A 21,636-nucleotide genomic window follows, 5' to 3' on the forward strand; every position below is an offset into this window, starting at 1 on the left:
GCCGCTGATGAGTCTTAACCGAGGAAAAAAGGGAACACCTGCCACTAAGCTTACATTTGATTGGCTGATCTTGCGGCGTCGCTGCCGGCTGGGGGCGGAGCTCTGTCCTGAAGCGCTCATGGAACATGGCGGCGCTCTGGGTGTCCGGCGTTGCCAGAAGAAGCTTCACGTGGATAGTCTCAGGGGCGCCACGCAGAGAATTTTGGTCTCGATTCAGGTAAAGTGGAAGGTTAGACGGTGGGTCATGCTAACGGAAAGTGAGGAGAGAAACTGAGAAGGATGAACTAAGACGGGACCCTGGTCCTGCGCCACCAGGGAAGGGGCAGGAAAGTGAGTTAGGGTTCTGAGCTCAGAAGCTTCAGCGCTGGTTTCCGCGAGCGGTGGGGTCCCGTCACTTCTTTTGGCCTCAGTTTACTCATCTTAGAACCGAAATACCACCCCCTTACCCTTCCACTTCACTCGTTAATTTATTGAGTAAACCGTACTGACCGTGTGTTCCAGACACAGAGTGTAGTGTGGTGTCAGGAAACAAGTGACTCATTTGGGACGAGCAGCTCAGGAACGTGAATGTGAAAGTACTCCATGAACTAACTTCATTTGCGGGGTATATTTCTTCACAAGCAAGATTCAGAGATGAAGTGCAACCTCCTCGTTGTGTTCGTTCATTGATTCACTCAGCAAATGGTTTTTAGACAGCTGTCCTGGCCCAGTATTTCTCTAAGTAGGATACAGCAGCGGAAACAAAGTCCCTTCTCAGAGCGTAAGTACTCTGGGCAAGAGGAAACTGAGGCCGCACAGAGAGGGAGTATTTTGCTAAAAGTCAGAAAGCAAGTTTATGACAGAGCTGGATCTGGAACCCAGGTCTCTTAACTCCCCATCTACTGCTTTTCCCACAGTACCATGTGGAGTTTTGTAAAGGTAAGTCTATTTGACTCAGTGTTAGGACATCAAAATTTGTAGGAACCTTAGGGAACAATATATGCCCTCTTAGATTTCAAACAAAAACTCCTTTAATCCAAAAGGGTTTTTATCATCAGCTTATGAATTTATTAGCTTCCCCTCTATTTTGGTTAATATTTATTATTATCTCTCAAATCTCCTTCAAGTTTGTTTCATTTGCTCATTCAACAAGTATTTCTAGAGTGTCTACTATATGCTGGGCATCTAGGTGTGAGGGATAGTTGTTAATAAGACAGACTAAATCTTTGTCTTCATAGAGCATATGTAATGGCAGAGGAAAAAATGCACAAATATAATTTCAGAAAGTGGTAAATTATGAAGAAAACTAGAGCACAGGTGTGTATCTTGGAGGTACTGCGGTTTGTTTTCAGACCACTGTAATGAAGCGAGGATCTCAAAGCATGTTATACAAATTTTTTGGTTTCCCAGTGCACATAAAGTTATGCTTACACTGTACTGTAGTGTGTTTAATGTGCAGTAACATTATGTCTAAGAAAACAATATACATGCCTTAGTTAAAAAAATACTTTATTGCTAAAAAATGCTAACCATCATCTGAGCCTTCAGAGAGTCATAATCTTCTTGCTGGTGGAGGGTCTTGCCTTGATGTTGATGGCTGATGATAGTTCAGGGTGGTGGTTGCTGAAGGGTGGGGTGTCTTGCAATTTCTTAGTATAAGACAACAAAGTTGGCGGCATTGATTGACTCTTCCTTGAATGATGATTTTTCTGTAGCATGCAATTCTGTTTGATAGCATATTACCCACAGTAGAACATCTTTCAATATTGGAATCAACTCTCTCAAACTCTACGCCTTCTTTATCAACTAAGTTTTTGTAACATTCTAAATCCTTTATTGTCTTTTCAACAATCGTCGCAGTATCTTTAGCAGGAGTAGATTCCATCCCAAGAAACTATTTTCTTTGCTTATCCATAAGAAGCAACTCTTCAATGATGGGGTTTTATCATGAGATTGCAGCAATTCAGTTACATCTTTAGGGCACACTTCTAATTCTAGTTCTCTTGCTATTTCTACTACATTTGCAATTACTTCTTCACTGATGTCTTGAACCCCTGAAAGTCATCCATGGGGGTTAGAAACTTCCAAACCCCTGTTTATGTTGATATTTTACCTCTTCCCATGAATCACGAATATTCTTAATGGCATCTAGAATGATGAATTATTTCCAGAAGGTTTTCAACTGACTTTGACCAGATTCATCAGTGGAATCGTTATCTATGGCAGCTGTAGCCTTACAAAATGTATTTCTTAAATAATAAGACTTGAAAGTAAAAATTACTCCTTGCTCCGTGGACTGCAGAATGGATGTTGTGTTAGCACACATGAAAACAGCATTAATCTCGTACGTCTCCATCAGGGAGCTCTTGGGTGACCAGTTGCATTGTCAATGAGCAATAATATTTTGAAACGAATCTTTTTCTGAGCGGTAGGTCTCAACGGTGGGCTTCAAATATACAGTAAACCATGTTGTAAACAGATGTGCTGTCTTCCAGGCTTTGTTGTTCCATTTATAGAGCACAAGCAGAGTAGATTTAGCATAATTCTTAAGGGCACTAGCATTTTCAGAATGGTAAATGAACATTGGTTTTAACTTCAAGTAACCAGCTACATGAGTCTCTAACAAGAGTCAGCCTGTCCTTTGAAGCTTTGAAGCCAGGCATTGACTTTCTCCTCTCTAGCTATGAAAGTCCTAGATGGCATTTTCCAAAAGAAGGCTGTTTTGTCTACATGGAAAATCAGTTGTTTAGTGTAGCCACCTTCATTATCTTAGCTAGATTTTCTGGATAACTTGCTGCAACTTCTACTTGCTGCTTCACCCTGCACTTTTATGTTATGGGGACAGCTTCTTTCTTTAAGCCTCATGAACCAGCCTCTGCTAGCGTCAGACTTTTCTTCTGCAGCTTCCTCACCTTTCTCAGCCTTCATAGAATTGAATAGAGTTGGGGCCTTGCTCTGGATTAGGCTTTGACTTAAGGGAATATTGTGGCTGGTTTGATCTTCTATCCAGACCACTAAAACTTTCTCCACATCAGCAATAAGGCTCTTTTGCTTTGTTAACATTTGTGTGTTCACTAGAGTAACACTTTTAATTTCCTTCAAGAACTTTTTCATTGCATTCACAATTTGGCTAACTGTTTGGCCAAGAGGCCTAGCTTTCAGCCTGTCTTGGCTTTCAGCATACCTTCCTCACTCAGCTTAATCATTCTAGCTTTTGATTTAAAGTAAAAGATGTGCAACTATTCCTTTCACTTGGACACTTGTAGGCTGATGAAGCATTATTAATTGGCCTAATTTCAGTATTGTTGTGACTCAGGATAGGGAGGTCAAGGAGAGGGAGAGAGACCAGGTAACAACCAGTTGGTGGAGCAGTCAGAACACACACAACATTTATCAATCAGGTTTGTTGTCTGTATCAGCATGGTTTGTGACACCCCAAAACAGTTACAATAGTAAATCAAAGATCATTGGTCATCACCATAACAAATATAATAATATCAAAAAAGTTTGAAGTATTGCGTGAATTCCCAAAATGTGACAGACACGAAGTGAGCAAATGCTGTTGGAAAAATGGCGCCTGTAGACTTGATTGATGCAGGGTTGCCACAAACCTTCAGCTTTTAAAAAAACACAATATCTGCGAAGTGCAATAAGATGAGGTATGCCGGTATAAGAGATTACTGAGATGAAAGGAATAGATTACATTTCATTATGATGAGATGTGACTGGAGTAGTTTGAGGAGAAAATGGGAGGTGAGGAAGTAGAGACTATAAGCATAGTCAACTCTTTTGAGAAGTTTTGTTATAAAGGAAGCTGGAGTGGAACATGGAATCTGGGGAGAATTTCCTTTAAAGATGGGAGATCCTACAGCATATTTGTGTGTCATGGGGATACTCTAGTAGATAGGGAGAAATTGATAAAGAATTGATGCAGAAAGAGGGATAAATAGCTGGAAGAGTCTTTGAGTAGGCACAGATGAATAGTGTTACAAACGATTTTCTTGGCTAGACATTGTTCATTTCTGGTGCCCTCCAATTTCTGTAGGGATGACCAATCCCAATCAGATGCCAACTCCATAGAAGACAGGAGTTAGTTTATGAACAAATAAGCACTGAAATAATGTGTCAAGACAGATTCCTTCACATTGGCTCATGTACTCAATAATAGTTACACAAGCAGTTTTAAAGGACCCCAAAATCAATAAAACAGATCTCCGTATTCAGGAGTTTATAATCTGGCACAGTGGTTCTTAACCGGGGACAGTTTTGCCCACCAGGGGACATTTGACCATGTCTTTTGGTTATTATGACTGGAGGACAAGAGTGCTACTGGCATGTAGTGGGTAGAGGCCAGGGATGCTGCTGAGCAACCTACAGTGAACAGGACAGCTTCCCACAGCAAAGAGTTGTCCAAAATGTCAATAATGTTTGGGCTGAGAAACCCTGATCTAGTAAGAGAAGTAGAATGTAAATAAAATTAAAACTCAGGTAGGATGCAGTATGCTCTGAGAGCAATATATAGTGGTCTGATATATGTGGAATCTTAAAAAGAAAGAGGATACAGATGAACTTACTTACAAAGCAGAAATAGACCTACAGACATAGAAAACAAACTTATGGTTACCAAAGGGGAAAATGAGGGAGAGGGATAAATTAGGAGGTTGGGATTAACGTATACACACTGCTATATATAAAATAGGTAACTAACAAGGATGTAATGTGTAGCACAGGGAACTCTATTTTGTAATAACCTATAAGGAGGAGAATCTGAAAGAGAATATATATATATATAACTGAATCACTGTGCTGTACACTTGAAACTAACATGACATTGTAAATCAATTATACTTCAATTAAAAATAAGTACTATGAGAGATCAGAGAAGCCTACAGTTATACTTGATTGGGGAAATCAAGTAAAGCTTGACAGAGAAGAGTTTTGTCCAAGGACTTAAAGGATAAATAAGATTTCTATAAGTGGAGATGAAAGATAGTTATTTCAGATAGGATATAACTTGAGCTAACATGTGATATCAGGAAAGTGGGAAACAGAATGTAGTTTAGTTTAGGTAAGGCATAGAATGTATATAGGAGATTAGTGGGAGATGAGGTTAGAGAGGTAGATTGGGTTTGGATCTGGGAGGACCGGAAATCCCAGAGGATTTACCTTCTTCACCCATTCTTGGGAATTCTTATAGCATGTAAAATCTGAAATTAGTTTTTGTTTTCTCTTTGTGCCAGTTTAGTTCAACTATAAACTTCCAAGGGCAGGGGCCTATCTAACTCTTCTCTCAACAGTGCCCAGAAGAGTAGTAAGTGTGCAGTATATTGATTTAGATTGATGGGCAAAATTAGGTCTTCTGTTGGTCAACTTCTTTAATGCAGTGAACTAAAGATTCACATATTTGTTTTTGATCATTCCAGAAAAGAGGAACAGCCAGTGGTGGCTGAGACAGTAGAAGAGGTGAAGAAAGAACCTATTCTGGTGTGTCCACCCTTACGAAGCCGAACTTACATACCACCTGAAGATCTCCAGAGTCGTTTGGAATCTCATGTCAAAGAAGTTTTTGGTTCATCTGTTCCTAACAATTGGCAGGACATCTCCCTGGAAGATGTTCATCTGAAGTTCAGCTTCTTGGCACGTTTAGCTGATGACTTGGGCCATGCAGTGCCTAACTCCAGGCTTCACCAGATGTGCAGGGTCAGAGATGTTCTTGATTTCTATAATGTGCCTGTTCAGGATAGATCTAAATTTGATGAACTTACTGCCAGTAATCTGCCTCCCAATTTAAAAATCACTTGGGGTTACTGAGCAGTTTAAAGGAGGAACACGTTGAAATAATTTTTTTTCCACCTGAGAAGGGGGCTGCTTATCAGACATTTTGATACTTTACCATGTGAAATGCTGTCAGAACTGGTCTGTAAATCCACTTTTTTCTGTGGAAAGATGTATCATCTCCTTTTTTTTTAATCATCATGAATTGACAAATATGATTTTCTTTTCACATTTGCTGAAACTTTTTTTTTTAATGGAACCAGGTCATTAATAATTTATGAAAATATATATTACATAACAAGGTAACATTTATAAAAGAAACATAAAAATCTGTGTCGTGTATTATGAAGGTTGTTTCACTATTCGCTTTACTGTATAAGTAGAAATAGTAGAAAATAATACTGTTCAATCTAGATTAATCTCTTGGAATTAAAGTAGATTTCTTAAAGTGTGTTTGTAATTTTTTTAATGTGAAATTTGCTTTTCTGCCTTGTCATTTTCTTAATTTAAGTATTATAAATGAAAAAGTTAGAATATGTGTTATTTTGGTAAAAGATAGAACAGATTCTATACCTAAATGAATATTCTCTTCAAAGGAGATGATGTTTATTTCAAACCCTTTTTCTTTTCTGTAACTTTTAAAAAGTGGCCTTGAGTACTTATGAATATCCACTAGGGTGATAAGTCTGCAGACTTTCATGTACTTAATTTGTGGAAATTACTCAAATAGCTAACCAGATGATTCTGAATGATAAAAAAATGATAAAGTGATTAAATTAGGAATTATTTTTTTTCAGACTTTACATATAGCTAGAGAGTAATGACACAAGAAGAAGGAATTGCTTATATTTTATCTTGACTACAAATAATTCTGAAAGAAAAGCGATAGGTTTTAAACAAAGGAAATTGTATTTATTTTCTTTTCTAGGGCGACTCCTTTGAAGAGGGAAAAAATTAGTTGGATATATAAATTCTGGTATGTTTATTAGAAAAATAAGTTACAGTATGGTCATGCCCTATAAATGTCATCAGTGGACAATCAGATTTTCAATAACCTCTGCATTGAAGAACTTCAGAAGTACCTGGAATGTCAGAGTGTTTGGAGCCCTGGAACTTAAACATTAAAGTTGTTTATCCCTTCTGCTTCTATGTGAAATGGGTTCAACGTGGAAACATTTGAATTTTATGTACAGGATTTGATTATCTCATTTCCCATGCAACTTTTACTTCTAATCTGGAGACACAGAAAAATGTGCAAAGGGTAAGGTGGAAGTAAGAGATGGTGAGGGCAGTGTGAAAAAGCACTTGGTTTCATCTGGAGAGCTGCAAAGCCAGCATTCATGTAAATGTTAGGGCCAAAGAAATTACTCCTTCGTAACCTGGAGCAGTTTCTCAAAATTTAATGTGCTTATGAATCACTTGGGATCTTTTTTAAATGCAGCTTCTGATTCTGTAGGTCAGAAGTGGGTCCTGAACTTGTCTATAAAGCCCCTAGGTTATTCTGATGATGTTTTGAGTACCATGACCCTAGAAGCTAGTATTGAGGTGGGAGACAAGTACTGCCCCCTGAAACAGCAGTCCTGGAACGTTTAGCTGACAGGGAAGGTAAACTGCACATTCATCAATAACTCTAGAGGGCATCACTGGTTTACAGCCCAATATAATATATCAGAATAATGACCTATAGTTTTCCTGGAAAGATTAAATTGGGTTTGCTAACTTGTTTCCTGAGATAACTAAAAACATATGATATAAAAGGTTTACTTTTTAAAAAATTAAATGATTACTATATAAAAGTGTTAGCAATTTTACTCTGTTGGGCCGTTGAACTCAGTGTGTATGCTTACATAAAAACTGCTAATAAAATATAGAGATTCAGGGTTAGTAGAATGAATGGTCTTACACAAACAATGCTAAATAACAAAGATTCAACTGATTAATTTGAAGATTCTAATTGGCTTTATTAAATGATTCATGAATCAGGCAGCATCCCCTCCAGCAATAGAGAGCTGCTCTGTTGAGCTTCAGAAAAGGAAAGGTTTTTAAAGGCAGAGAGGGAACAGAAAAAAGGAAATTACTAGCAAAAATGCATTGTTTTAGGCAAGGTCACCCTCTTTAAGGGGAATGGATAGGGTCTATCAGTGGATTTCCTCCTAGTGCTGACCAGGAAATTCCAGATTGGCTGATTAAAGGTCACATTCCTGGGGAAGGTCGAGTCTATAATGAGGTTAGATATTGTCTTGGTTTGCTGCCCTGTGGCCTAGCACAAATGACTTGATTTTCGGTTTGTCTCCTTTTTAACAACAGTATATATTTCAAGTAGCATAAAAGAAACTTCTCCCTCTCTTCTGTTCTTTGTAATTTTAACGTGTCATTTATAAAAGTAGCAGTTTTTTTTAGAAAATTGGGAAAGACAAAAAATATCTTTTCCATCAACCAGATAATCACCTAACATTCTTGTATATTAACAAGTGAAAAAAACCTTTTTTCCTGTATTTTAAAATTTGCTATGACATCCTGTCCTGTGACCCCTTCACACCATGAGTATTTCTACTCATCTTTAAATAGTCTTAAGAATAATAGATTTGATTAATAGCATATTATTCCATAAATGTATGTTACATAATTATTCAACCAATATTCTATTACTGGATTTTAAATTGTTGCCAGTTTTTTGCTTTTATGTTATTTTTTTATTTGGCTTTTCTAGTTTTTTGAGTGTTGGTGTGCCATAAAACGCCTTCCTACTCAGAAGTCATTCCAATGTAAGTGTCTTTTTTTAAAAATTAATTAATTAATTATTCTTGTTACGCTTGTTTTTAATTACACACATACAATGTACAAGTTAATTGTGGAAACATTAGAAAACACAGATAACCAAAATTTAAAAAAACTTTCACATGGTGATAATAATTATTGATACCTAAAATATGTATTTTTACAAAAGTGGTTTTATATAATACAATACATATTGATTTATTACTTCTCTCTTAAAATATGTATTTGTTTTGTTAATAAGTATACTTCTCCAGAGTCATTTTGAATTACTGCTTAGTTCTTCATTGAAAGATATATGCTATTTAATTCATCCTGAAAATACAGATTGGTTCTATGTTTTGCACATATAAACAATACTCCAGTGAACCCCCTTGTACATATACTTTTTTTTTTAACATCTTTATTGGAGTATAATTGCTTTACAATGGTGTGTTAGTTTCTCCTTTATAACAAAGTGAATCATTATACATATGTTCCCATATCTCTTCCCTCTTGCGTCTCCCTCCCTCCCACCCTCCCTATCCCACCCCTCTAGGTGGTCACAAAGCACCAAGCTGATCTCCCTGTGCTATGCAGCTTTTTCCCACTAGCTATCTGTTTTATGTTTCGTAGTGTATATATGTCCATGCCACTCTCTCACTTTGTCACAGCTTACCCTTTCTCCTCCACATATCCTCAAGTCCATTCTTTAGTAGGTCTGTGTCTTTATTCCCATCTTGGCCTTAGGTTCTTCATGACCTTTTTTTTTTTTTTTTTAGATTCCATATATATGTGTTAGCATACGGTATTTGTTTTTCTCTTTCTGACTTACTTCACTCTGTATGACAGACTAGGTCCATCCATCTCACTACAAATAACTCAATTTCGTTTCTTTTTATGACTGAGCAATATTCCATTGTATATATGTGCCGCATCATCTTTATCTATTCATCTGTTGATGGACACATAGGTTGCTTCCATGTCCTGGCTATTGTAAATAGAGCTGCAATGAACATTTTGGTACATGACTCTTTTTGAATTATGGTTTTTCTCAGGGTATATGCCAAGTAGTGAGATTGCTGGGTCGTATGGTAGTTCTATTTTTAGTTTTTTAAGGAACCTCCATACTGTTCTCCATAGTGGCTGTATCAATTTACATTCCCACCAACAGTGCAGGAGGGTTCCCTTTTCTCCACACCCTCTCCAGCATTTATTGTTTGTAGATTTTTTGATGATGGGCATTCTGACCGGTGTGAGATGATATCTCATTGTAGTTTTGATTTGCATTTCTCTAATGATTAGTGATGTTGAGCATCCTTTCATGTGTTTGTTGGCAATCTGTATATCTTCTTTGGAGAAATGTCTATTTAGGTCTTCTGCCCATTTTTGGATTGGGTTCTTTGTTTTTTTGATATTGAGCTTCATGAGCTACTTGTTAAGTTTGGAGATTAATCCTTTGTCAGTTGCTTCATTTGCAAATATTTTCTCCCATTCCGAGGGTTGTCTTTTGGTCTTGTTTATGGTTTCCTTTGCTGTGCAAAAGCTTTGAAGTTTCATTAGGTCCCATTTGTTTATTTTTGTTTTTATTTCCATTTCTCTAGGAGCTGGGTCAAAAAGGATCTTGCTGCGATTTATGTCATAGAGTGTTCTACCTATGTTTTCCTCTAAGAGTTTGATAGTGTCTGGCTTAACATTTAGGTCTTTAATCCATTTTGAGTTTATTTTTGTGTGTGGTGTCAGGGAGTGTTCTAGTTTCATACTTTTACATGTACCTGTCCAATTTTCCCAGCACCACTTATTGAAGAGACTGTCTTTTCTCCACTGTATATGCTTGCCTCCTTTATCAAAGATAAGGTGACCATATGTGCGTGGGTTTATCTCTGGGCTTTCTATCCTGTTCCATTGATCTATATTTCTGTTTTTGTGCCAGTACCAAACTGTCTTGATTACTGTAGCTTTGTAATATAGTCTGAAGTCAGGGAGCCTGATTCCTCCAGCTCCATTTTTCGTTCTCAAGATTGCTTTGGCTATTCGGGGTCTTTTGTGTCTCCATACAAATTGTGAAATTTTTTGTTCTAGTTCTGTGAAAACTGCCAGTGGTAGTTTGATAGGGATTGCATTGAATCTGTAGATTGCTTTGGGTAGTAGAGTCATTTTCACAATGTTGATTCTTCCAATCCAAGAACATGGTATATCTCTCCATCTATTTGTATCATCTTTAATTTCTTTCATCAGTGTCTTATAGTTTTCTGCATACAGGTCTTTTGTCTCCTTAGGTAAGTTTATTCCTAGATATTTTATTCTTTTTGTTGCAATGGTAAACGGGAGTGTTTTCTTAATTTCACTTTCAGATTTTTCATCATTAGTGTATAGGAATGCAAGAGATTTCTGTGCATTAATTTTGTATCCTGCTACTTTACCAAATTCATTGATTAGCTCTAGTAGTTTTCTAGTGGCAGTTTTAGGATTCTCTATGTATAGTATCATGTCATTTGCAAACAGTGACAGCTTTACTTCTTCTTTTCTGATTTGGATTCCTTTTATTTCTTTTTCTTCTCTGATTGCTGTAGCTAACACTTCCAAAACTATGTTGAATAATAGTGAGAGTGGGCAACCTTGTCTTGTTCCTGATCTTAGTGGAAATGGTTTCAGTTTTTCACCATTGAGGACAATGTTGGCTGTGGGTTTGTCATATATGGCCTTTATTATGTTGAGGAAAGTTCCCTCTATGCCTACTTTCTGCAGGGCTTTTATCATAAATGGGTGTTGTATTTTGTCGAAAGCTTTCTCTGCATCTATTGAGATGATCATATGGTTTTTCTCCTTCAGTTTGTTAATATGATGTATCACGTTGATTGATTTGCATATATTGAAGAATCCTTGCATTCCTGGAATAAACCCCACTTGATCATGGTGTATAATCCTTTTAATGTGCTGTTGGATTCTGTTTGCTAGTATTTTGTTGAGGATTTTTGCATCTATGTTCATCAGTGATATTGGCTTGTAGTTTTCTTTCTTTGTGACATCTTTGTCTGGTTTTGGTATCAGGGTGATGGTGGCCTCGTAGAATGAGTTGGGGAGTGTTCCTCCCTCTGCAATATTTTGGAAGAGTTTGAGAAGGATAGGTGTTAGCTCTTCTCTAAATGTTTGATAGAATTCGCCAGTGAAGCCATCTGGTCCTGGGCTTTTGTTTGTTGGAAGATTTTTAATCACAGTTTCAATTTCAGTGCTTGTGATTGGTCTGTTCATATTTTCTATTTCTTCCTGGTTCAGTCTCGGTAGGTTGTGCATTTCTAAGAATCTGTCCATTTCTTCCAAGTTGTCCATTTTATTGGCATAGAGTTGCTTGTAGTAATCTCTCATGATCGTTTGTATTTCTGCAGTGTCAGTGGTTACTTCTCCTTTTTCATTTCTAATTCTATTGATTTGAGTCTTCTCCCTTTTTCTCTTGATGAGTCTGGCTAATGGTTTGTCAATTTTGTTTATCTTCTCGAAGAACCAGCTTTTAGTTTCATTGATTTTTGCTATTGTTTCCTTCATTTCTTTTTCATTTATTTCTGATCTGATCTTTATGATTTCTTTCCTTCTGCTAGCTTTCGGGTTTTTTTGCTCTTCTTTCTCTAATTGCTTTAGGTGCAAGGTTAGGTTGTTTATTCGAGATGTTTCCTGTTTCTTGATGTAGGCTTGTATTGCTATAAACTTCCCTCTTAGAACTGCTTTTGCTGCATCCCATAGGTTTTGGGTTGTCGTGTCTCCATTGTCATTTGTTTCTAGGTATTTTTTGATTTCCCCTTTGATTTCTTCAGTGATCACTTCGTTATTAAGTAGTGTATTGTGTAGCCTCCATGTGTTTGTATTTTTTACAGATCTTTTCCTGTAATTGATATCTAGTCTCATAGCGTTGTGGTCGGAAAAGATACTTGATACGATTTCAATTTTCTTAAATTTACCAAGGCTTGATTTGTGACCCAAGATATGATCTATCCTGGAGAATGTTCCATGAGCACTTGAGAAAAATGTGTATTCTGTTGTTTTTGGGTGGAATGTCCTATAAATATCAATTAAGTCCATCTTGTTTAATGTATCATTTAAAGCTTGTGTTTCCTTATTTATTTTCATTTTGGATGATCTGTCCATTGGTGAAAGTGGGGTGTTAAAGTCCCCTACTATGATTGTGTTACTGTCGATTTCCCCTTTTATGGCTGTTAGTATTTGCCTTATGTATTGAGGTGCTCCTATGTTGGGTGCATAAATATTTACAATTGTTATATCTTCCTCTTGGATCGATCCCTTGATCATCATATAGTGTCCTTCTTTGTCTCTTGTAATAGTCTTTATTTTAAAGTCTATTTTGTCTGATATGAGAATTGCTACTCCAGCTTACTTTTGATTTCCATTTGCATGGAATATCTTTTTCCATCCCCTCACTTTCAGTCTGTATGTGTCTCTAGGTCTGAAGTGGGTCTCTTGTAGACAGCATATATATGGGTCTTGTTTTTGTATCCATTCAGCCAGCCTGTGTCTTTTGGTGGGAGCATTTAATCCATTTACATTTAAGGTAATTATTGATATGTATGTTCCTATTCCCATTTTCTTAAATGTTTTGGGTTTGTTGTTGTAGGTGTTTTCCTTCTCTTGTGTTTCTTGCCTAGAGAAGTTCCTTTAGCATTTGTTGTAAAGCTGGTTTGGTGGTGCTGAACTCTCTCAGCTTTTGCTTGTCTGTAAAGGTTTTAATTTCTCCAGTGAATCTGAATGAGATCCTTGCTGGGTAGAGTAACCTTGGTTGTAGGTTTTTCTCCTTCATCACTTTAAGTATATCCTGCCACTCCCTTCTGGCTTGCAGAGTTTCTGCTGAAAGGTCAGCTGTTAACCTTATGGGGATTCCCTTGTGTGTTATTTGTTGTTTTTCCCTTGCTGCTTTTAATATGTTTTCTTTATAGTTAATTTTTGATAGTTTGATTAATATGTGTCTTGGCGTGTTTCTCCTTGGATTTATCCTGTATGGGACTCTCTGTGCTTCCAGGACTTGATTAACTATTTCCTTTCCCATATTAGGAAAGTTTTCAACTATAAACTCTTCAAATATTTTCTCAGTCCCTTTCTTTTTCTCTTCTTCTTCTGGGACCCCTATAATTCGAATGTTGGTGCGTTTAATGTTGTCCCAGAGGTCTCTGAGATTGTCCTCAGTTCTTTTCATTCTTTTTTCTTTATTCTGCTCTGCAGTAGTTATTTCCACTATTTTATCTTCCAGGTCACTTATCCATTCTTCTGCCTCAGTTATTCTGCTATTGATCCCGTCTAGAGTATTTTTAATTTCATTTATTGTGTTTTTCATCATTGCTTGGTTCGTCTTTAGTTCTTCTACATCCTTGTTAAATGTTTCTTGCATTTTGTCTATTCTATTTCCAAGATTTTGGATCATCTTTACTATCATTATTCGGAATTCTTTTTCAGGTAGATTGCCTATTTCCTCTTCATTTGTTAGGTCTGGTGTGTTTTGACCCTGCTCCTTCACCTGCTGTGTGTTTTTTTGTCTTCTCATTTTGCTTATCTTACTGTGTTTGGGGTCTCCTTTTCACAGCCTGCAGGTTCGTAGTTCCCGTTGTTTTTGGTATCTGTCCCCAGTGGCTAAGGTTGGTTCAGTGGGTTGTGTAGGCTTCCTGGTGGAGGGGACTAGTGCCTGTGTTCTGTTGGATGAGGTTGGATCTTGTCTTTCTGGTGGGCACGTCCACGTGTGGTGGTGTGTTTTGGGGTGTCTGTGGCCTTATTATGATTTTAGGCAGCCTCTCTGCTAATGGATGAGGCTATGTTCCTGTCTTGCTAGTTGTTTGGCATAGGGTGTCCAGCACTGTAGCTTGCTGGTCGTTGAATGAAGCAGGGTCTTGATATTGAGATGGAGATCTCTGAGAGATTTTCACCGTTTGGTATTACGTGGAGCTGGGAGGTCTCTTGTGGACCAGTGTCCTGAAGTTGTCTCTCCCACCTCAGAGGCACAGCCCTGATGCCTGGCTGGAGCACCAAGAGCCTTTCATCCACACAGCTCAGAGTATAAGGGAGAAAAAAATAGAAAGAAAGAAAGAAAGAGTATAAAATAAAATAAAATAATGCTATTATAATAAAAAATAAGAAAAAAAAATTATTAAGAGTAAATGTATTCAGAAAAAAAATTTTTTTTAATTTTTAAAGATAGACTTATTAATTTTTTATAATAAAAAATAAGAAAAAAAATTATTAAGAATAAAAATTTTTTAATTTTTTTTAAAACAAAAAATATGAAAAAACTTATTAAATTTTTTTTTAATTTCTAAAAATAGAAAATAAGGAAAAAATTAAGAAAACATTTATTAGGAAAAAAAATCTTTTTAAGTAAAAACAAACAAACAAAAACAAACAAACAAAAAAACGGACGGAGCTAACCCTAGGACTAATGGTGAAAGCAAAGCTATACAGACAAAATCTCACCGAGAAGCACACACATATCCACTCACAAAAAAAGGAAAAGGGGAAAAATTAATATATCCTGCTCCCAAAGTCCACCTCTTGAATTTGGGATGACTCGTTGTCTATTCAGGTATTCAACAGATGCAGGCACATCAAGTTGTTTGTGGAGCTTTAATCTGCTGCTTCTGAGGCTGCTGGGAGAGATTTCCCTTTCTCTTCTTTGTTTGTACAGCTCCTGGGGTTCAGCTTTGGATTTGGACCCGCCTCTGCATGTAGCTCGCCTGAGGGCGTCCATTCCCCGCCCAGACAGAATGGGGTTAAAGGAGCAGCTGCTTCGGGGGTTCTGGCTCACTCAAGCCGAGGGGTGGGACGGGTACGGAGGAGGCAGGGCGAGCCTGCGGCGGCAGAGGCCGGCGTGACGTTGCAGCAGCCCGAGGCACGCCGTGCGTTCTCCCGGGGAAGTTGTCCCCGGATCACGGGACCCTGGCAGTGGCGGGCTGCACCGGCTCCTGGGAGGGGCGGTGTGGAGAGTGACCTGCGCTCGCACACAGGCTTCTTGGTGGCAGCAGCAGCAGCCTTAGCGTCTCCTGCCCGTCTCTGGGGTCCGCGCTGATAGCCGCGGCTCGCGCCAGTCTCTGGAGTTCACTTAGGTGGCGCTCTGAATCCCCTCTCCTTGCGCGCCGTGAAACAAAGAGGCAAGAAAAAGTCTCTTGCCTCTTCGGCGGCTGCAGACTTTTTCTCGGGCTCCCTCCCGGCTAGCTGTGGCGCACTAGCCCCCCTCAGGCTGTGTCATGCCGCCAGCCCCAGTCCTCTCCCTGTGATCCGACCGAAGCCCGAGCCTCGGCTCCCAGCCCCGCCCGCCCCGGCGGGTGAGCAGACAAGCCTCTCGGGCTGGTGAGTGCTGCTCGGTGCCGAGCCTCCGTGCGGGAATCTCTCCGTTTTTCCCTCTGCGCCCCTGTTGCTGTGGGATCCGCGCTGATAGCCGCGGCTCGTGCCCGTCTCTGGAATTCATTAAGGTGGCGCTCTGAATCCCCTCTCCTTGCGCACCGCGAAACAAAGAGGCAAGAAAAAGTCTCTTGCCTCTTCAGCAGCTGCAGACTTTTTCCCGGACTCCCTCCCGGCTAGCACCGAAGCGGGAGCCTCAGCTCGCAGCCCCGCCCGCCCCGGCGGCTGAGCAGACAAGCCTCTCGGGCTGGTGAGTGCTGGTCGGCACTGATCCTCCGTGCGGGAATCTCTCCGCTTTGCCCTCCGCACCCCTGTGGCTGCGCTCTCCTCCGTGGCTCTGAAGCTTCCCCCCTCTGCCATCCGCAGTCTCTGCCCACGAAGGGGCTTCCTAGTGTGTGGAAACCTTTCCTCCTTCACGGGTCCCTCTCACTGGCGCAGGTCCCGTCCCTATTCTTTTGTCTCTGTTATTTCTTTTTTCTTTTGCCCTACCCTAGTACGTGGGGATTTTCTTGCCTTTTGGGAGGTCTGACGTCTTCTGCCAGCGTTCAGTAGGTGTTCTGTAGGAGCAGTTCCACGTGTAGATGTGTTTCTACTGTATCTGTGGGAAGGAAGGTGAGCTCCGCATCTTACTCTTCCGCCATCTTGCCCCTACGTCCCCCCTTTATCTCTAGTAATACTCTTTGTCTTGACATAAATGGCTATAAATATATATATATACTTATATGTAGTCTTTTTAAAAATATATTTATTTATTTATTTGGCTGTGTTGGGTCTCAGTTGCGGCACACAGCATCTTCGTTGTTGCATGTGGGTTCTTCATTGCGGCATGTGGGGTCTTTAGTTGCAGCATGTGAACTTCTTAGTTGTGGCATGTGGGATCTAGTTCACTGACCAAGGGTCAAACCCAGGCCACCTGCAATGGGAGTGCAGAGTCTTAGCCACAGAACCACCAGGGAAGTCCTGTATATAGTCTTGATATAAATTGATATAAAGTTGATATACATATAGCCCCACTAGCTTTCTTATGTTCAGTATCTGTGTTGCCTATATTTTTCTTCCCTTTTATTTTCAATCTGTCTGTGTCTTTTATCTTGACAATACCTTTCTAAAAAAACAGCAATTTGCTTTTTCAATTAGTCTGACAATCTGCATCTTTAACTAATTAGAGTGTTTAGTTCATTTATATTTAATGCAGTTATTAATGTGGTTGGATTTAAGTCTCTCATCTTGTTATATGTTTTATATTCATCCCATTTATTATTTACTTATTTATTCCTTCTTTCCTGTTGTGGCAGATTGCATTTCCCAAAGATGGCTACACAAATACACGTGTACACGCACACATGTCCCATTCCACATTTTTTTTTTAACAATGTGACTAATATTTCTCCAACTGTGAGGAGAGGTCTATGTTCTCTCCACTTGAATTTTGATGAGGACTTGTAACTGCTACAACAATATAAAATGGGAGAAATTATGTCATATGACTTCCAAGGCTAGGATATAAAAAGGATATAGCCTCTATATGACTCTACCCCTCTTGAGATGGTCACCCTTGGAATCTAGCCACCATGCTATGAGGAAGCCCAAACTAGCCCATGCAGAAAGACCACAGTGAGGCCCACATGCAGGGAAAATGACGCCTCCAATTGTGAGCCAGCATCAACTCTCAGACATGTGAAAAAATAAGCGTTCAGGTGATTTTATCCCCCTGCCTTTGATCTTCCAGTTGAATTACCAGACGTCATGGTATGGAGACAAGCTGATCCCAGTGAGCCCTGTCCTAATTCCTGACCCATAGAATATATGAGTATAATAAATAACTGTTGCACATCTCTAAATTTTGTTGTAGTTTGTTACACAGCTATAGTAATTGGAACACCTACCTCTTTTGGGGTTAATTAAACGTGTGTGTGTGTGTGTGTGTGTGTGTGTGTGTGTGTGTGCGTGTGTGTGTTTGCTTTCTTTAGAGATTATAATATGTAACTGAGGAGTCCAGCTCTGGTTAAAAACCTCTGTGTGATTTTTCAGGGCTTACCATGGGCAATTACAAAATCTTTACCTGGCAGGCTTCATGGGGGAAAGCTGCTCTCCCCACATCAGACTTGAGGTACAGACAGTGCATGACAGTCTCTGAAGAAAGTTGCAGTCAAGGACTCAGACCACTCTGGTTCATCATACTCTTCTCATATTTGCCTTCCTTGACCAGGATTCATCATCTTTTTTTTTCTTTGATTTTTATTTTACATTGGAGTATAGTTGATTTACAATGTTGTGTTACTTTCAGGTGTACAGCAAAGTGGTTCAGTCATACATATGTCTATTCTTTTTCAAATTATTTTCCCATTTAGGTTATTACAGATATTGAGTAGAGTTCCCTGTGCTATACAGTAGGTCTTTGTTGGTTATCTGTTTTAAATGTCATAGTGTGTATATTTCAATCCCAAACTCCCAATTTATCCCTCCCCCGACCCCAACCTTTCCCCTTTGGTAACCATAAGTTTGCTTTCTAAGTCTGTGAGTCTGTTTCTGTTTTGTAAATAAGTTCATTTTGTATCATTTTTTTTTTTAGATTCCGCTTATAAGCAATATCATATGATATTTGTCTTTCTCTGACTTACTTCACTTCGTATGATAATCTCCAGGTCCATTCATGTTGCTGCAAATGCCATTATTTCATTCTTTTTATGGCTGAGTAATATTGTATTACTTTGTATATATGTACCACATCTTCTTAGGAGTCATCATTTTTTTTTATCTTTATCTCAGGCCTTTTTTTAAAGTCTAAGGTCTTCAGACGTCTCTTCGGAGGCCTCTTTATGCAAAGAGGAAGGAAACTTCAGGACACTTTTCCCCACTCTTACTCAGCATCCCGTTCTTTTTTTACTCCTACCCCTTTCCCCTTGCTGTCTTCTGACTCCAAATTGCTGGATCTTTTGGGGTTCCCTCAAGGGTGAGACCACTTCCACGTCTGGCTGATCCAACAACCTTCCTTGACCCTTGTCTTGTCCCAGACACTTTCTCCCATCACAGTAAGTGATCAAAGGCTTAACTCTGCTTTTAGCTTGTTACTTTAATCAGCTACTCTGACACCTGGCAGCTCAGCTCTCTGTCTCCTCCAGCTCGGCTGAGCTTCTGACAGTAACTTTAAGTTATTTTAGTCTGCTGGCAAATAATCTTTCATTACTTGAAAAATAGTAATACAGTAATCTTTCAACAATATAATTCTATATTCCAGTCCCACCTTTTTGTCATTATATTTTATTTCTATGTATTCTATAAGCTCCACAATGCATTTTTATTATTTTTGTTTTAAACAGTCTTTTAATTACATTTAAATACACATACATGTGTGTGCACACATAGTAAAGATTTTTAAGGGCTTTATAATTAGCATTTTTATGGTCTTCATCCTTTCCCACAGATCCAGTTGTTCATCTAGTATCATTTCAACATTTTAGCATTTCTTGTAGTGCTGGTCTACTGCAGACATAATCTCTCAGGTTTCTGTTTTTGTTCTTTTTTCCTGGAAATGTCTTTATTTTGCCTTCATTTTTGAAGTGTATTTTTGTTAGATAAAGAATTTTAGGGTTTTTTTTTCCTTTAAGCATTTTAAAGATTCATTTTTTTTTGATATTAACAAAGCCTATTTAAAAATTACAGGGAAAAGTAATTTTACAAGAGGCAGTAAATGAAGATAAAAGCTGAAATAAATACATTGTAAAACATAAAGCTGTAGAATGATAAATTAGTTCAAATATTGGTTTTTTTGATTAAGACTACTAAAATAAACAAACCTCTGTCAAATATAATTAAGGGAACATTTTTAATTAGAAATGAGAAAGGAGATAGGACAAAATGCAGAAAATAGATTTTTTTCTCCAAATCCAAAGAGAATGTTATGCACACTTGTAGGCTAATAAACTGAAATCTTCAATGAAATGCATAATTTCTAGAAAGATATAGATTACTAAAAATAACTCAAGAAATATAAATCTAAACAGAATAATAACTGAGGAAGAAACTGAAGAAGTAATTTGATAACAACTAAAAAAAAATGCGGTTTGTCCCAATGTTTCCACCAGAACAATTTTCATACTTTTAAGAAACAGATGATTTCAATGTTGTATAAAATATCCAGAGCACAAAAAGAGATAAGAGTACGTTTATATCCATTAGGCAAGCATGATCTTCTTCCTAAAATCTGATAATGATAAAATACACAAAAAGAAAATTACAGGCACATATCACAAGTGAATATGGATAGGAAAAGCTTAAATAAAATCCTCACTCTAAAAAGAAACTTGTTTTACTGTAACTCTTTAGTTGGTTTTTCTTTTTTTCTGGTAACAGCTTCATTGAGATATAATTCTTACGCCATAAAAAATATAAAACACTTTATGAATTTATCCTTGCACAGGGGCCAGACTAATCTTCTCTATGCCGTTCCAATTTTAGCATATGTGCTGCTAAAGAGAGCACAAGAGATGATAACTTCATAAGTTAAGTTGAAATAAATTACGAAGGATGGTCAGTTTGTACATTATAGAAATAGATAACCATTGGACAAAACTAAAATAACTCAAATCAAAGGGAAAATATCATCTGGAGAAAACATTCACAGCAAATATAACAAAGGGTTCATGTCTGTGTTATGTAAAGAACTTATACATATTGATACCAAAACATTAAGTCCCCAATACGTAAACTAGCAAAAAACTAGAGAAGACAATTCATAAAAACAGAAATACTACTAGTAAACAAGCATAAAGATTCATTTTATTGTCTTCTGGCTTCCATTGTTTGTGATGGGAAGTCAAATGTTATTTGTGTTGTTTGTTCTCCTGTATATAATGTTTCCATTTTCCTCTGGCTGCTTTTAAGATTTGCTCTTTATATTTTATTATTATCAGTTTGACTATAATGTCGTAGTTGTGGTTTTCTTAGTGTTTGTCTTTGTGGTTTGCTGAGATTCTTGCAATTGTGGCGTGATGTTTTTTCAATAATTTGGGCAAAATTTCAGCCATTAGTTTTTGGTTTTTTTAATTAATTAATTTATTTATTTTTGGCTGCGTTGGGTCTGCGTTTCTGTGCGAGGGCCTTCCCTAGCTGCGGCGAGCGGGGGCCACTCTTCATCGCGGTGCGTGGGCCTCTCACTGTCGTGGCCTCTCTTGTTGCGGAGCACAGGCTCCAGACACGCAGGCTCAGTAGTTGTGGCTCACGGGCCCAGTTGCTCCACGGCATGTGGGATCTTCCCAGACCAGGGCTCGAACCCGTGTTCCCTGCATTGGCAGGCAGATTCTCAGCCACTGCACCACCAGGGAAGCCCAGCCATTAGCGTTTTAAACATTTCTTCTGTGCCTGTCTACCTCCTCTCTTTCTAAGGCACCAACTACACATATATTAGAGCATTTGATATTGTCCCACACATCTCAAGTGCTCTGTTCTTCTTTTACACCCTTTTTTCTTTTTGTGATTTAGTTTGGGTACTTTCAATTGAGATGTCCTTAAGTTTGCTAGTCCTTTACTCAGCTGTTTCCCATCCTCTGTTATGTCTATCTAGTGAATTCTTCATTTCTGATATTTTATTTTTTTCTAGCTTTTCTCTTTGGTTATTTTTTTATAGCTTCCATGCTCAGATGAAATTCTCAGTCTCTTCATGTATTTTGTCTGCCTTCTCAATAGATCCTTTAGCATTTTTATCATACTTATTATTATTATATATTTTTTAAAAGGCAT

At 38.3% G+C, this 21,636-nt stretch overlaps 2 protein-coding genes across 2 annotated transcripts in view; both read left to right on the forward strand.

Annotated features, from left to right (window-relative positions):
• Positions 1–74: 74 nt before the first annotated feature.
• On the forward strand, positions 75–7,809 carry MRPL50 (mitochondrial ribosomal protein L50). The gene is made up of 2 exons (XM_082468804.1): positions 75–217; positions 5,403–7,809. The coding sequence occupies exons 1-2, from the start codon at positions 126–128 to the stop codon at positions 5,788–5,790; spliced, it is 480 nt and encodes a 159-aa protein (XP_082324930.1). The 5' UTR covers positions 75–125; the 3' UTR covers positions 5,791–7,809.
• Positions 6,777–21,636, forward strand: part of BAAT (bile acid-CoA:amino acid N-acyltransferase) — a gene marked incomplete at its 5' end in the record, with an annotated part of 40,701 nt that continues 25,841 nt past the window's right edge. Inside the window, 1 exon segment of the mRNA XM_082469522.1 lies at positions 6,777–6,843. Coding sequence (XP_082325648.1) covers positions 6,777–6,843 — 67 coding nt within the window.

The sequence above is a fragment of the Balaenoptera physalus genome (assembly GCF_965194825.1).
Source record: "Balaenoptera physalus genome assembly, chromosome: 7".
In the NCBI taxonomy this organism is placed as follows: domain Eukaryota; kingdom Metazoa; phylum Chordata; class Mammalia; order Artiodactyla; family Balaenopteridae; genus Balaenoptera; species Balaenoptera physalus.

Excerpts from the sequence above, each read along its gene's own strand:
- MRPL50 (XM_082468804.1), top strand. The coding sequence starts at position 126 with ATGGCGGCGCTCTGGGTGTCCGGCGTTGCCAGAAGAAGCTTCACGTGG. Across the intron at positions 218-5,402 it reads GAATTTTGGTCTCGATTCAG|AAAAGAGGAACAGCCAGTGG; the intron begins GTAAAGTGGAAG and ends TGATCATTCCAG.